The sequence below is a fragment of the Tarenaya hassleriana genome, unplaced genomic scaffold, assembly GCF_000463585.1.
Source record: "Tarenaya hassleriana unplaced genomic scaffold, ASM46358v1 Cleome4, whole genome shotgun sequence".
NCBI classification, from domain to species: domain Eukaryota; kingdom Viridiplantae; phylum Streptophyta; class Magnoliopsida; order Brassicales; family Cleomaceae; genus Tarenaya; species Tarenaya hassleriana.
Window position 1 is genome coordinate 1832598 of NW_010966881.1, and position 14150 is coordinate 1846747.

The following is a 14150-nucleotide window of genomic DNA, read 5'->3' on the forward strand; positions in this document are numbered from 1 at the left end:
GGAGATCAGCGGCTGTAGAGACGATCGACATCATGACCCCACAGGCAGCTAAACCGGCAATGACACCGCCATTGCTTCCTACTATCGAAGCGATGATGAAAAGGCCGATCTTTCCATAGGTTGAAGCCAAGCTCCAGTCAGTGAGACCAGTTCCGTAAGAGTTGCAGAAGGCGAGGGCTGGGGCAATGAAGTAAGAACAGAGGACCAGATACCATTTCAATGGTGGGAATATCATCGGGATCATTGCCGTTGAGATGGCTGCAAGACCGACGTACCCAGAAATCGCGAACCAGAAGGGTATACGGTCCTTGAGAAATACTTCATCTCTTTTCTTCTTCTCCAGAAGTATCTGAGATGTCTAAGACCGTTATGTATAGGAAGAGAAGAGTGGCTATGAACTCTGCTATAACTGCTCTGTAGAACGACCACTTCGTCAGCTCCTCCGCGTCCACCAACGGCTCCGGCGGCGGATCATTGTAATCCTTCGCCGGGAAACTTTCTCCGGTGGCTCCTCCTTCTACGTCCTTCGCCATTTTTTTTGCGGGAATCTTTTTTTCTTCTGTTCTCGATCGTGAATATACGTGTCGCTTATGCTCTGTGTGTGTTTGTGGTGCTGAGAAGATAGAGGAACCCAGGTATTTATATAGAGTCACCTGGCTATATAATTTTATAAAATTTAAAAATACATATTATTATTATTATTATGTTTAATATATAAGTCCAAGCCTCGTCTGTATTCGAATATATATTATATATAATGTGTGTGTATTGAGATATATGATTATATCGTCGTAATCATTAATTAAGTTTCTACCACAGCATAGCAACTCAAATGTCGTGATTATGAACTGAAATAATTGATTCTAAAAATTTTAAAATCAAATTTAAAATATTTTTTTACTGAATACGAATGTGTGTAAATTCAATAACAAATGCGTATATGTTAATTCGTAAGGATTTATATGCGTAAATATGTTGCATGCACGCTATATATATTTAGATTTTATAATGCAATGTGTAAAACTATATACTTAATATGTTTAGCGAATATAAATTAGTGGATTAATTTTGTTATCTCTGAAAACAAAAAGAAGGGTTTCTTTCAGTTTTTTTCCATAAATTTTTTAGTGTTAACTTCCGTCAACACTAACAGATGGATTCGGATAAAAACGAACAAATAACTTAACGATACAAAACGGACATAGACGGCTAATTAACAGACATGAACCGGAAAACCCCCGGTGAAATTTATTCTTCCTCTAGTAATCATTTATATAATGTTTGTTTTGTCTCACAAAAGAAAAAAAAATCGACGTGTACCCATTTAAAACCAATTTCCAATAATTGAAATTTTGGTATAGGAATAAAGTTTTTCAATTCTCTAAAAAATCTGGTTACAAAAACCAAAAACATAATTTCGCAATCTAAACATTGGTATATCGTTTACCAAAAAGAAACATTGGTATATCATATTTTTATATATGTAATTTTCAGTCGCTAGAGTTACATGAGACAATATTTTTTTTTTTTGTAACGGCAGAAATCCAACTATAGTTCTTCGAACGCGGTGATAAACCTTCCGATTCCACGTAATAGTCTGCAAACTATGTGGAACAGATAAACCATCCAATGGATAACAGGTTTGTTGGAGAGTGCAATCGAATCCAGCACCTCTCGAAGAATTATAAGCTTTTAACCATTACACCAGGTGTACCCTGAAGGGCATGAGACAACATTTTCAATAACAGTGTCCCGTAAATTCTCAGGTACACATACACTTTTACCCCATGGCATTAACATAAACTTTTAAAAATAAAGTGATGGAAGGGCCATTTTTAACCACAACTTTAGTTTTGAATATTATAATGTTTTTATATATAAACAAATTGTTGTTTTTGGGAAATAATGGAGGTTTATGGTTAATTTAACTTAGCCTCGCCGCCCCATTTCCTTATTTGTAAATTTATGTCGTTTTCTATTGGACCGACTCGGTATATATACACTATTGTTTCTATGCTTTTGTCGCATGTCATATACATATCCCTCCGCATTTTTTTTGTTGTTGGCAATTGTCATAGAATATCGTAGACATAGAATTCTCGAATTTAACGTTTCTAAAAATAACAATGAATTTTAACATTTTTCAGCGTAATTGTGTGACTGTTTCAACAAAATTTACAAAAAGAGAGCATGGTACTATCGAATTCAGAATAATTACTAGCCAATTACTACATAGATGGTAACTATGAGATATATTAAATTGATGGGTTCGGTTCGGTTGGTTTTTAAATGTTATAAGTAAAATGATTTGTATAAAAGATTTTAAAATTAACTTATCAAAAGGGTAATTGAAAAATATTTTTGATTAATTGGAAATTGAACTTTTAAATTACTTGTAAAACTGTAATAATCACACGGATTATAAAATTGAGATACAATTTATTTTTTAAAATTGAAAATTTAAAGCACATGTATACTAAATTATGTTAATTTTACAGTTGAGTTGGTTTTTTTTAAAAAAAATTCTATGTTATATTATGTTATGCCAAGTAAAAAAACCATTAAAAATTTAAAAGTCGTATTTTTCTGCAAAAAGGCAAAAAACACAGAAAAAAGGAATATTAAAAGACACGTGTGCAGCAGAGGGTTGTTGGGGTGACGTGGAGGGCCAGGAGTGACCGTCCATCGCTCTAAGAAATATCGAAGCGTTAAACTTTTTAATTAATTTTTTTTTATAAAAACGTTACTCGTTAATTACAATATCCGAGCAAAGCAGTAACTCGATTACTAAAATCAGGTCGGTCGAATAGAAATAATTAGGATGGAAGAAAACGACGTCGTTTCAAAGCTGTTTCCAGTCAAATCAGTGGGTTGTTGTTGGGGTGACGTGGAGGGGCCGCGCGTGACCGTCCATCGCTCTTCCGACCAACGTATCACCACCGTCCATTACAGCAGTCGGTTCAATCAACCACTCACATCATGCCACGTAGAGAGGGGTCAGCCGCCACCAATCATTTTGGTTCCTTACCATTTTTTGTTTCCTCATATGCATGCATCCGCCCACATATCAGACAGTGTACATACAGTTACATTGGCTGGAGTTTTGCCACGTGTCTGTGATATTTTTATCTTTTGGAAGTTTCTTTGTTGAAACCATAATATTTCTACCATTATGAAAGGCCTATTATTCATCTCTGTTAAATTTTGTTATTATGTAAGACAAAATTGTAAGAGGTTTGGCCCATTAAATGCCCAAACAGATTTCGCTTCTGATTTCGGGGCCCGTTATAAGCCCAAACTGATGTTTTAACAAAATCCATATCCTTTAATACCTATATAAAGATTTGATATTAAAATTTGAGTTCAATTCGATTATTTTTAGGTTTGAATTTTTGGATTTTAAAAACTCTTTATCGTTTAATCCATTTTTATTGAAATAATATTTATTTTTTTTAATTTACTGTGATTCTATCCGATTTGATTTATCTGTAACAAAAATATACCAATAAAATAAATCTTATACATTTGGTCAAGAACTGTGAAAGTGTGTATTATATAGGAATAGAACAACTTAACATACCTATTTTGCCATCAAAACAAAAAGAAACTGTAACAAGAAAAAATCTATGGCGAAGAAAACAAACAAGACAGAGTGTTGTCTGTCTCAATCTCCAAACTTCCCATTATCCCTCCTGTTAGTTTTTACTCGAAGACATAAAACCCTAATAAGCAAGAGCCGATTTCATGATTACATCCCCCAAAAATCCTTTTCGCCTCTGTCTCAATCTCCCCAAATATACAGCGGCTGACTCTGTTAGGGTTTAGCGAACAAAAAAGGCCGGAGATATTACCACAGGCCTGAGTCAGGAAAACCAAACCTGAAACAATCGATTTCAGACAGAGCTTCATGGTCGGGTCAATGCCCGTATGTAACTGGAACCACCAGCGAGCTTACTGTCTTTGGAGACGAGGAGGTTGCTCAAAAGGGTCGTCCTGGAATTTGCCTCCGGTTCAGTTGCCGCTGGGTCGGGTCCATATCTTTATATGGCCTTCTCTGCAGGCTGTGATGACGGATTCTCGGGTGAACATCAGTCCCGAGAGGGGCTCTATGTGGAGGCGTTGAGCAACGACGGGGGAGAGTTTCGGGACGTCGCGGGGGAACGAGGCGGGATGAAGAGTTCCGACCGGTACGAGGTTGTCCCAATGAGATGAGGACTGACTTCCCGTCGGGGACCCTCCAGGAGCTCGTCAGAGCGGAACCACAATCTCGTCCAGTTCCAGGTCCCATAAAAGTAACTGAGTGTCCTGTTTCAGCAAAATGTGAGAGCATAGAAAAACCCTAAGAAGTTCCAAACGAACGTCTCTCAAGCTTTGTTCCGTCGATCCGTGAACGTGTAATCCTATTTCGGGGTTGGAATTTACTCACATGCAATACATACCTGACCAACTGAACCAAATCGATAAATGATATTCTCTCCCGATCCATCTGAATTTGGCGACGTCCAATAAGAATCAAAAGCCACGCCGCTCACCTGCCAAACATTTCCATGTGAATCAGATTCAGATTCAGACGGATCATTTCACAGTAAAAATAAAAAAAAGGAATGATCTTTACCCATGAATTGTGTCCCTCCCCCCAAGCCACAACCTTCCTTTCATCCATACTCCATACTTGAACCAAGTCATCTTCACCTCCGCTTAAAATGTACTTCCCATCCATACTATTATTATTATCATCATCATCATCATCAACATCATCACTCTTTCAATGTTCATACCAAAGTAGATAAACCCGATTCGCATTGCATTGTGAAAAAAAACCCGATTCTATGCAAAAGAAAACATCAAGAACATCACGGTTTCAATGTACAAGCAAAAGTAGAATGCCACATTGTGGAGAACCTGATTCTTTGTAAAAAAAAAACATATTTTTTTCCCATTTCTCTTTTGGCCGAGGAATTGCATTACAAACACTCACCTCCAAGCACAACATAATAGAGCACCATAATAACTTTTTCCACCCCACACTAGCTTTTGATTTGAGAAGTCGAAAACACGAAGATAACCTGGAAAATCGTAAAAACACAACAATAATAGTTGCTTAATCGATAAACATTATCAGAATGACGAAGCAGAAACCATACAGTGCAATTGAAAAAAAAAATCAGCATATCTCAACCATCTCTTCCAACAGTTGCCAAGTATGTCCCATCATTTGAGAATGCAATGCTGTTAATTGAACCTTGACACATGTGCCATCTAGCGACGGGATTACTCTGCACGAAAAATACGTGCGGAAATTAAAACAGGGCTGTTAAATAATCGAAAGCTATTTAAGACCATCAGCAAATGGAAAAATTGCCAGTGAAACAAATCAAAATAATAAATATAAACTCGGATACCTTGTTGTATTTTGCTTTATCCACTGAAAATTGCGTAGGATCTCGTATAGCAGGGAATGAAGAATCAATGGTGCCATCTTTGTTCTAGAATTAAGAGAACTATCGAGGATCAGAAATGCGAGAAAATTATGTCAAATCAGATTGAAAAAAAAATTGAATTCTGTTAAATGAGGCTTGCCTTCTCGTACACGTACAAATTTCCATCGGCATGAGCGACAACAAAGGCTCCATCGCCTCCAGGCACCCAAGCAATACTAGTGCAACGGCTGTTACAAAAAAGGAAAAAAAAAAGCTTCACCTTTACTCTTAGCAAAGGCATGAGACAAAAAATTATATATATTTGAAGTTTCTTGCAGGAAATGAAAGAAAAAAGACCCTTCAAGACTACAAGCTATTCTGCAATTATACAGGTCTCGGGCTGAATATCTTGAGTTACCTAAATCATACATCAATAACGAATCTTGGGGAAGAACAAACGATGAACTAAAATAATCAATATTCGACATAATATCTTCAATCTTCACCAACATATAATAGCACGATAAAGGGGAGAAAAGAGAAATAAATAGATAAACGACATGTGAGGAGAAGTGACTCTTGCCTGTTATTAATAGAGCCATCCTTGTTATAATGAAGTGCACCGACTAGCTTCTTACTGACATCCTGTAACTGCTGTCTAAGTGATACGGTGTAGACTACAATAATACGGTGAAAACAATAAACCCACAAGACAACAATCGCATCTCCAAACTGTAGATAGCAGTGTTTAACTCAAAGTTCTTATATTTACCATCGCCGGAATTCAGTCCAATAAGCAAATCATGCCCATCCTTAGCATCTGGATCAAATGCGTGGCATATAGGGTTTGAATTACTGAAATGGATAGACTTTATAGGATCCTACATCAAAGGAAATTTGCTTAGCCATTGACCAAAACTACCAAACTATGCCTAAATCTCAAAAGTTAAACAGCAAGAACTACCTTGTCTTGAGAGTTCAAGTCACAGATAAAAATGGCATCGCCCACGTTGAAAACTAAGTAAGTTCCTTTCCCGTCGAAATTAGTATTTTTCACCGATGTGCTAGAACTAGCGGCAGTGAATGAACCACCGATTCTCGTACTTGTACTCAAACTTTTGCTCCCTCCATTAACCCCGACAAAACTAAGTGCACGACTCCCATTTCCACCACCCAACAATCGAGCTGTTGCTGAGCGGAATCCACTACCAGAACTAAAACTTGAAGAAGTACCAGTTGGGGTAGAAGGAGAAGGTTTCTCCTTAAGATGAGCTAAAGTGACCTGACCAGTAAAGTTATACCAATTCCATCATAAGAAAAATTGACGAACATGAAAATGACATCTCCTCGTGCAAAAGCTCGCTGAATTCAGTGTAATCTATCATAGGGAACAATGCCAGTGAAACCAATTTGTTCATAGACACCCAATGCTTCACAATTCTCTCAAATACTCACAAATCAAGCTACGGTCCCCGAAACATGAAATAGGATTAAGATTTCGATCATAACACCCAAAGAAGAATCCCAGAGCGCAGAAATCCTGAATCATTAGAAGTCTAACCTGAGTGACGGTTTTGCCATGGGCGTAGTGAAGGAGCCCAGAAGGGTGAGTCTTCTCGTAGTGGAGTTTGTACTTCCCCTCCGGCGTCTTGAAGTACGTCTTGATTCCCGGCGCCTGAGGGTTCGCCGCCGCCGACGAAGACGGCGCCGAGATCATGCCATTCGAAGTGTTCATCATGATGGTCGATGCTTCTCTATTCCTCGACGACCCAATAGCATCTGATCATCACCCTAGGGTTTTTTTCCCTGCCCCCAATCAGAAAACCCAGAAATTTCCCCTAATATTGCCTCTCTTCTCCTCCGACGCTGTTCATCATTTCAGTTGCAAATTTTCCGCCAAGAGAAAATAAAAAAAAAATCGCAACTTTTTTTCTTTGGGTCCTTTTCGGGTCTCCAATGGCTACCGGATCAAGGGAAGTTGCTCGTCATATATACATACATACACTGACTGATCTCTAGTTCTATATTTTCTTTTTTGTCTCCATTTTTTTTTGGCTCTATTTACTAAAGAGTTGACTCCGATGGGAATAAAAGTCATAACAATCAACGGTAGAGATTAGATTTAAAAAAAAACCTTCAACGGCTAGAGATCATATATTCAGCCGGTCGGTTTTTTGGGCATTCACTTTATTTATATTAACCAATCGAATTGAATAATGCAAAATAAAAGAAATATGAAAATAATCGAAAAATTGAATGAAAAAACTTACACGGAACATAACCCATATATAATTAAATGGGTATAAATTATATCGAGAAACAACTATAAAAACGACAAATCTAAATGTGGCATAAACCCTAAATATTCACACTACATATGATTATACATATAAAGAGTTTATAAGTTCTAAACAATTTAATAGCTCATAATATTTGCATCTATCTTATACTATCTGTCTTTTTTTTTATCCCATAGAATCATTCATATCCTCATAAGATACATATTCCATTCAAGTTTTTTTTTGTCACAATCCCATTGGAAAAAAAATTAATTGTGAAAATACTTTTTAATAGACGAAATTCGTACTCGGCAAGATATATCAAATAGTATATACCTAAAAACCATTCAACCCGGTTCAAATGATAAAAATGATATTATTTATTATATAATATACCATAATTAATAATTGACAAAAATTATTATAATACAAAATGGGTTCCTAGTGTTGGATTTGGTCCAATATTTGCTGAACTTATTGGGTCGATATTCTGTAATGAAAGCCTAATCAACACGATCGAAATAATGGGTCAGACTGAAAGAAATAAAACGATATTGGTCAAAAACAGAAATATTCGTAACATTAGGGATCCAAACATAAAGTTTCTAACTATTCCACGTGGCTTGTTATTAGTGGATGAGAACACGTGTTTTTTAATATGTAAATATAAATTGTTTTTTTCCTCGTTGTCTTGTAATCAAGCGTTCGCAATTAGAACTTCGATTCCTCGAATCTTCTCCTCCTCCTCTCAATTCGTTCGTCGTCGGAGCTGATCTCACCGATTTTCGATTTCAAAACATGGACGGAGACGATTTCTCCGGCAAGGTAACTGTATGATTCCGTTAATTGGATTATTCTTTTTGTAACTGGTTTCTTTCGGTGAGCTCGAGCTGAATCGGATTAAATTGTTGGGCTCTTCTTCGATGATCCAATTGTGTGTGTGTGTGTGTGTGTGTGTTTTTTTTTCCGGAATTTCTGGTTTCTCGCTGTTGGATCTATGGAAAGTTTGGGAAAAAATTGCCTCTGGTTTAATGGAATCGAACTGGGAATTTTGAAGTTACGATCGTACTCTTGTGATCGTGATGGTGATTTTCTACGCATGCATTGCTTGCAGTGATTCGATTTGAGTTGTTGGATCGGTGACAAAGCTAATATCAGATCTGTCAGTGAATTGAAACAAAACCAGTTTTTGGTTGGCTTCTCTCGTTGATTACCAGTGTGTATCAATAAGTGAATGAAGCACCAAAACTATTGCATGGCTCAATATGAAGATGATGCCCTCTGTAGGCAATGGTGGTTTCAGTACTGTTCCATGTATTCGTTTTCTAGATTTTTTTTGTTGCAACGAGCGAAATTATTAATATCTTGATCTGCCCTTGTACGTGAGTGACCAATATATATCTATTACTCATGCCGTTTTTCACATTTCTTGACTAAGAACTAAGGTTGTGTGCTTTGAGATATTCTTGATCCAAAAGCGGCATTTGATGATTATACATACATTGTTGTGTGTGTGTGACTGTCTCTGCAGGCGAATGCTGAAGCCAAAGGATTCAACCCGGGGCTGATCGTTCTGCTCGTTGTCGGAAGTCTGCTCTTGACGTTCCTAATCGGAAACTACGCCCTCTACGTTTACGCGCAGAAGAACCTTCCGCCCAAGAAGAAGAAGCCCGTCTCCAAGAAGAAGCTGAAGCGAGAGAAGCTGAAGCAGGGAGTTCCCGTCCCCGGAGAGTAGATCCGTTAGGTACGGAAAAATTCAACCTTTTTACGGGGGTTTATTCCCCTTTTTTCATGTTCTTGTCATGAGAATGGTTCCAGTCTTTGTAATGTTATTATGTATTAACACAGACCCTTTTGGTTAGGTGTTTTTTTAAGACTTTAAAATTTATTGCCTCTGCTTTGTCATCTCACTTTCTTGTTTGCAGCCTTAAGAATCTTTCGCCCTGATCCTTTGAAACCATTAACGTTTTGTACATAGTTTTGTGTTTGGATCTGATTCACAAGAAGATCATCGGAAATTTAAAATTAGTATGATGTATATGAAAACCGTAGATTTTTGGGTTCCCATTCCATTTATTAATCTGAAAGGAACTGTATTTATTTTATATTTATATTAAATCTGATTTGATTCTGATTAATTAAAATATGTATTTAAAATTTTCATTTGTTTTGTTTTATTCAATTTCGGTTTGAAAATATTGTATTCATACACTCCAAGGGTTTCAATTCAAATAGAGGAGACACGATGTATTACGAAAAGCAACTCAGTGAGTTTGCAGCTACCAAAACTCAGTAGTAGATAGTCGTCAATGACGACGGCCCATAGTTTGCTGGGAAGGAGGGACCACAACTACCACTGGCTGGGAATTGAAAGCAGGGTGAGTCAATCTCCGGCGAAGTTCCCGACCTTCCTGGCAAAGGGCACACGTGTGGCACATCACGTGTGTCATAAAGTCGCAGGTTGTCTCGCAGTGTTCCCGTTTTGTTCCGTCCTCTATGCAGCTGATCCCGCATGACCTGTTCATCGCCTCAAAGCTTCCCTGCTCGTATACAACCAAAAACGAAAAAAGATAAGAGGGAAGGAAGGGCTGGGCTTTCTGTTCGGTATACATAACCGAATCGAAAACCGAAATGACCACCCCTGTGAGATAATGCAGCATGTTCAAGAACTCTTGGGTTCTGGAGACCAAAAGAGAATCAAGAACGTGGGTCACAATCCTAAAGTTTTGAGCTTAGATTTGAATATTTGATTCTACATTGTGGACATGAGGCTGTTACTTCTTCTATCCCCGCCCCTTTTCAGAACTAAGAGCTCAGTAAACCACAAAAAAAAAGATTCAAAATTTGATTGAATTCTCAACTGCCCTTTGGATCAAAATGCATACACAAACAGAAAGTAAAGTCCCCATTCCTCAAGCCACAAGCCTTAAAGAAGAACTATAAAGAAAGCAATGCATGCTCATACCTCGAGGTTAAACTTGCGGCGAATTGCAGAACGGATTGGATAAGAGAAGCATGGAGCAAGGCAGTTGCAACCAAAGAAAGAATTGCCCATAAGGTATAACCCCAAGTAGGGCAAGCAGTGAGTGGTGAAGGACCCTGGAACAGATCCCAGTCTCTCCACATTACTTCCATATAACACACATGGAGCCACGCTTCCAAGAAGACCTGTTCTCAGAATCCATGAATCAATTCCATCATTAGGTCTTTATCCAAGGGAAAGTCACCGATTTTCGATTTCAAAACATGGACGGAGACGATTTCTCCGGCAAGGTAACTGTATGATTCCGTTAATTGGATTATTCTTTTTGTAACTGGTTTCTTTCGGTGAGCTCGAGCTGAATCGGATTAAATTGTTGGGCTCTTCTTCGATGATCCAATTGTGTGTGTGTGTGTGTGTGGGTATTGTGGACATGAGGCTGTTACTTCTTCTATCCCCGCCCCTTTTCAGAACTAAGAGCTCAGTAAACCACAAAAAAAAAGATTCAAAATTTGATTGAATTCTCAACTGCCCTTTGGATCAAAATGCATACACAAACAGAAAGTAAAGTCCCCATTCCTCAAGCCACAAGCCTTAAAGAAGAACTATAAAGAAAGCAATGCATGCTCATACCTCGAGGTTAAACTTGCGGCGAATTGCAGAACGGATTGGATAAGAGAAGCATGGAGCAAGGCAGTTGCAACCAAAGAAAGAATTGCCCATAAGGTATAACCCCAAGTAGGGCAAGCAGTGAGTGGTGAAGGACCCTGGAACAGATCCCAGTCTCTCCACATTACTTCCATATAACACACATGGAGCCACGCTTCCAAGAAGACCTGTTCTCAGAATCCATGAATCAATTCCATCATTAGGTCTTTATCCAAGGGAAAGAGCAATCCATCACAATCTAAAACGAGTAATGGCAAGAACCCTAATTCCAGAAATCGAAATACCCATCAGCTGTTGTTGGATCACGGCCTAATTCAATCGTCCAACCAAGGGCGGAAGCTTATCCTTAATCCTGATGTCGAAAACCCGATCACAGATAAAAGGATCGAAAAGACTTACAAACTTCGAGATCGCTGCTGCAGAACTCGTCATTGCGACCTAGACAAGAGAGGAGACCCGAATCCCACTGGTTTCTCCCGACGGGCTCGCCCATCACGCTTCCATGGCTCAGCGGCAGACCATCCACCGTCCAACTGTATCCCTCCGACGAAGGAGACTCCACCGCCTTGACCTTGACGTCAGTTCCCTCCAAAAGCCGACTCGATTCGTCATGGTCGTCGCTCCTGTGGACATCGTGGTTATCTTCTGCCGCCATTGTTTGTCCGAAAGATTTCGTTTTGGTTTCGGAGAAAAATCAAATCCACGATCCGAAGAAGAGTAACGATGAAGAGGAAAAAGACCGAGGGAGAGAGAGAGAGAGAGAGATGGCCGTTCACGTACGTACGTACAGGTGAAGCAATTGGAGAAGAGGCTTCGTCACCGTCTGTTATTTTTAGACAACGACAGCCGTCTTCTTTTATAAATTCTAAATGGCTGGAATAAACTAAATTCGGGCTCGATTTGATTTTTATTTTACCAAAAAAAATCTAAAAACATTATATCAAACAGAAAAAAATATTTGATTTAAAAAAAAAATGTTCATTAGCCTTTCTTTGCCCAATTCATAATTCATTTGGATCAATTCAATTTAAAATTTTCAAAATGGAACCAAAATACTAACTTTAGTTCTAATTGCCCCTCTTCGTATGAAGAACATTTTCAGCAAAGAATGAATCTATTTCATCCTTAACTTCAATCCAGCTCTGTCCTGGAATCTTTCTAATCCAATTTCCAGAAGAAGCATGTGAGTTGCGGAGTGACACATGAGCAGCAGAGTTTGGAGGATCCATCTTGAGAATACTTTCGGCAACCCCGTTTGGCTAGATCGATGTCTCCTCGGGTTTTAGACGCAGCTACGAGAGTCCTCCACACGACGGCATCGGGTTCCAACTCCATTTGATTGATGAAAGCTTCGGCTTCGTAATCAACCATGCAAGAGCAATGCTCTATCGTGGGTTCAATTCCGTACTCGATTTGCACGCCTTCCTCTACCAACCCGACATGACTACAAGCAGTAAAAACACCGAGAAATGTTGCTTGGTTAGGGCCTCCACCTCTCATTTCCCATAACAACTCGAGTGCTTCCTCGCCATGAAACAACATCGGGGGCTTTCCATTGCACCAGAAAGCCCTCTTGTTTGCCCGAGCGATCCACACTTGGCATACATATCGATGAATCCATTAGTTATGAACCGATCAAACAACAGTCCGATTTTTATATTATAGGCATGGACTTGGCTCCCCAATTCTAGAGATGAAATCTCCACACAGGCTCCCAACACATTGCCCACAGTTACATGATCTGGTTTGCATTCAGAGATTAACATTATCTTTAATAACCTTCAATCGAAGCAAAGACAACAAATTCTTCTGTCTCATATCCTTGAGGCATGACCAAGCTGATTTCAAAACCCCACATGTTCTTGAACACGAAACCTCCCCCAACAAGCTCGATCTCAAGGCAAGCAACTGTCACAAAAAAAAAAGGTTAAAATAAAAGAGACAGAGACATCAAGATCAAATCATGAATTTGCAAGACTTTCAAATTCAAGTAATGAGTAATCTACCAGTCATACAAAGGCATCCAACTGAGTGATGAGGATCTATCCACAACACAGCAGGCCTCATCATCAAACTGGTGCCATTTCTATGATTTTTTTTTTAATTTTTATCACATAGTAGCATTCAAACATGCCAATGATTAGGGCTAAACCAATCATCACAGGCTAATAGCCGAGCAAGGAGGGGAGTTCAGGCAACTGGGTCGGGGAATTTGAGTGGCGAATCACGGATACTGACCCAGAAATCCAGAATATTTCGCGATTCTTAAAACACCGATCCACGAAGCAACCCAATCGCATGCGAGCCAAAACACCCAATTCGCAGGGAAGGCTAATCGAATCCGAATCAGAGAGAGACTGACCTTCAAGCACACTCGAGGACGATGAAGCATAGTCAAGGAATCCGAATCCGAATCGCAAGGAATATCTACCGAGTTGGAGATGACGGTTAAACCTTTCGTGTTAAACCCTCCATCCAAAACAAGCTTAGTTTTTTTTTTATATATTTTTTATTTTAAAAGCAAAAGTTTTCCTTTTTCCTCACTACTCTTATTTCAGTTCCCTCTATTTCTTCTAACCTTTCAATTTCATCCTCAAACTTCGAATTCAATCAAACATTATTTATTTCTACTCCGCATTAGAGATGGGGGGCAGATGGGTATCCGAGACTTTTAGGACACACTGTCTCGGACTCGATCGCGTGGGTTCTTTTGAAAATTTATCTCAATCTCCGTTTCGCGAGTTCCAAATACATTCAACTAAAGTCGAGTACACACTCGAGTATCTTAACTCGTGTTTAAAT

General features: G+C 38.8%; 3 protein-coding genes and 1 long non-coding RNA gene across 4 annotated transcripts; 1 reads left to right on the forward strand and 3 right to left on the reverse strand.

Moving 5' to 3' along the window:
- Window positions 1-3537: 3537 nt before the first annotated feature.
- On the reverse strand, window positions 3538-7409 carry LOC104823450 (dystrophia myotonica WD repeat-containing protein-like). The gene is given in 12 exon segments (XM_010555023.1): window positions 3538-4016; window positions 4018-4305; window positions 4440-4532; window positions 4616-4721; window positions 4979-5066; window positions 5180-5276; window positions 5403-5486; window positions 5581-5668; window positions 6004-6097; window positions 6193-6301; window positions 6385-6702; window positions 6982-7409. Coding segments are annotated over 12 exon segments (1653 nt in total). The 5' UTR covers window positions 7159-7409; the 3' UTR covers window positions 3538-3905.
- Window positions 7410-8403: 994 nt separating this feature from the next.
- LOC104823451 (DNA-binding protein S1FA1) lies at window positions 8404-9674 on the forward strand. Its single transcript, XM_010555024.1, has 2 exons — window positions 8404-8524; window positions 9231-9674. Exons 1-2 carry the CDS (start codon window positions 8498-8500, stop codon window positions 9432-9434), a joined length of 231 nt encoding a protein of 76 aa, XP_010553326.1. The 5' UTR covers window positions 8404-8497; the 3' UTR covers window positions 9435-9674.
- Window positions 9675-9853: 179 nt separating this feature from the next.
- On the reverse strand, window positions 9854-12182 carry LOC104823453 (cell number regulator 8-like). The gene is made up of 3 exons (XM_010555025.1): window positions 11748-12182; window positions 11313-11515; window positions 9854-10239 (listed from the first exon to the last, which is right to left on the reverse strand). Exons 1-3 carry the CDS (start codon window positions 12001-12003, stop codon window positions 10006-10008), a joined length of 693 nt encoding a protein of 230 aa, XP_010553327.1. The 5' UTR covers window positions 12004-12182; the 3' UTR covers window positions 9854-10005.
- Window positions 12183-12968: 786 nt separating this feature from the next.
- On the reverse strand, window positions 12969-13815 carry LOC104823454. Its single transcript, XR_773343.1, has 2 exons — window positions 13711-13815; window positions 12969-13256 (listed from the first exon to the last, which is right to left on the reverse strand). It is a non-coding gene; the product is annotated as an uncharacterized LOC104823454 (long non-coding RNA).
- Between the last annotated feature and the right edge of the window lie 335 nt (window positions 13816-14150).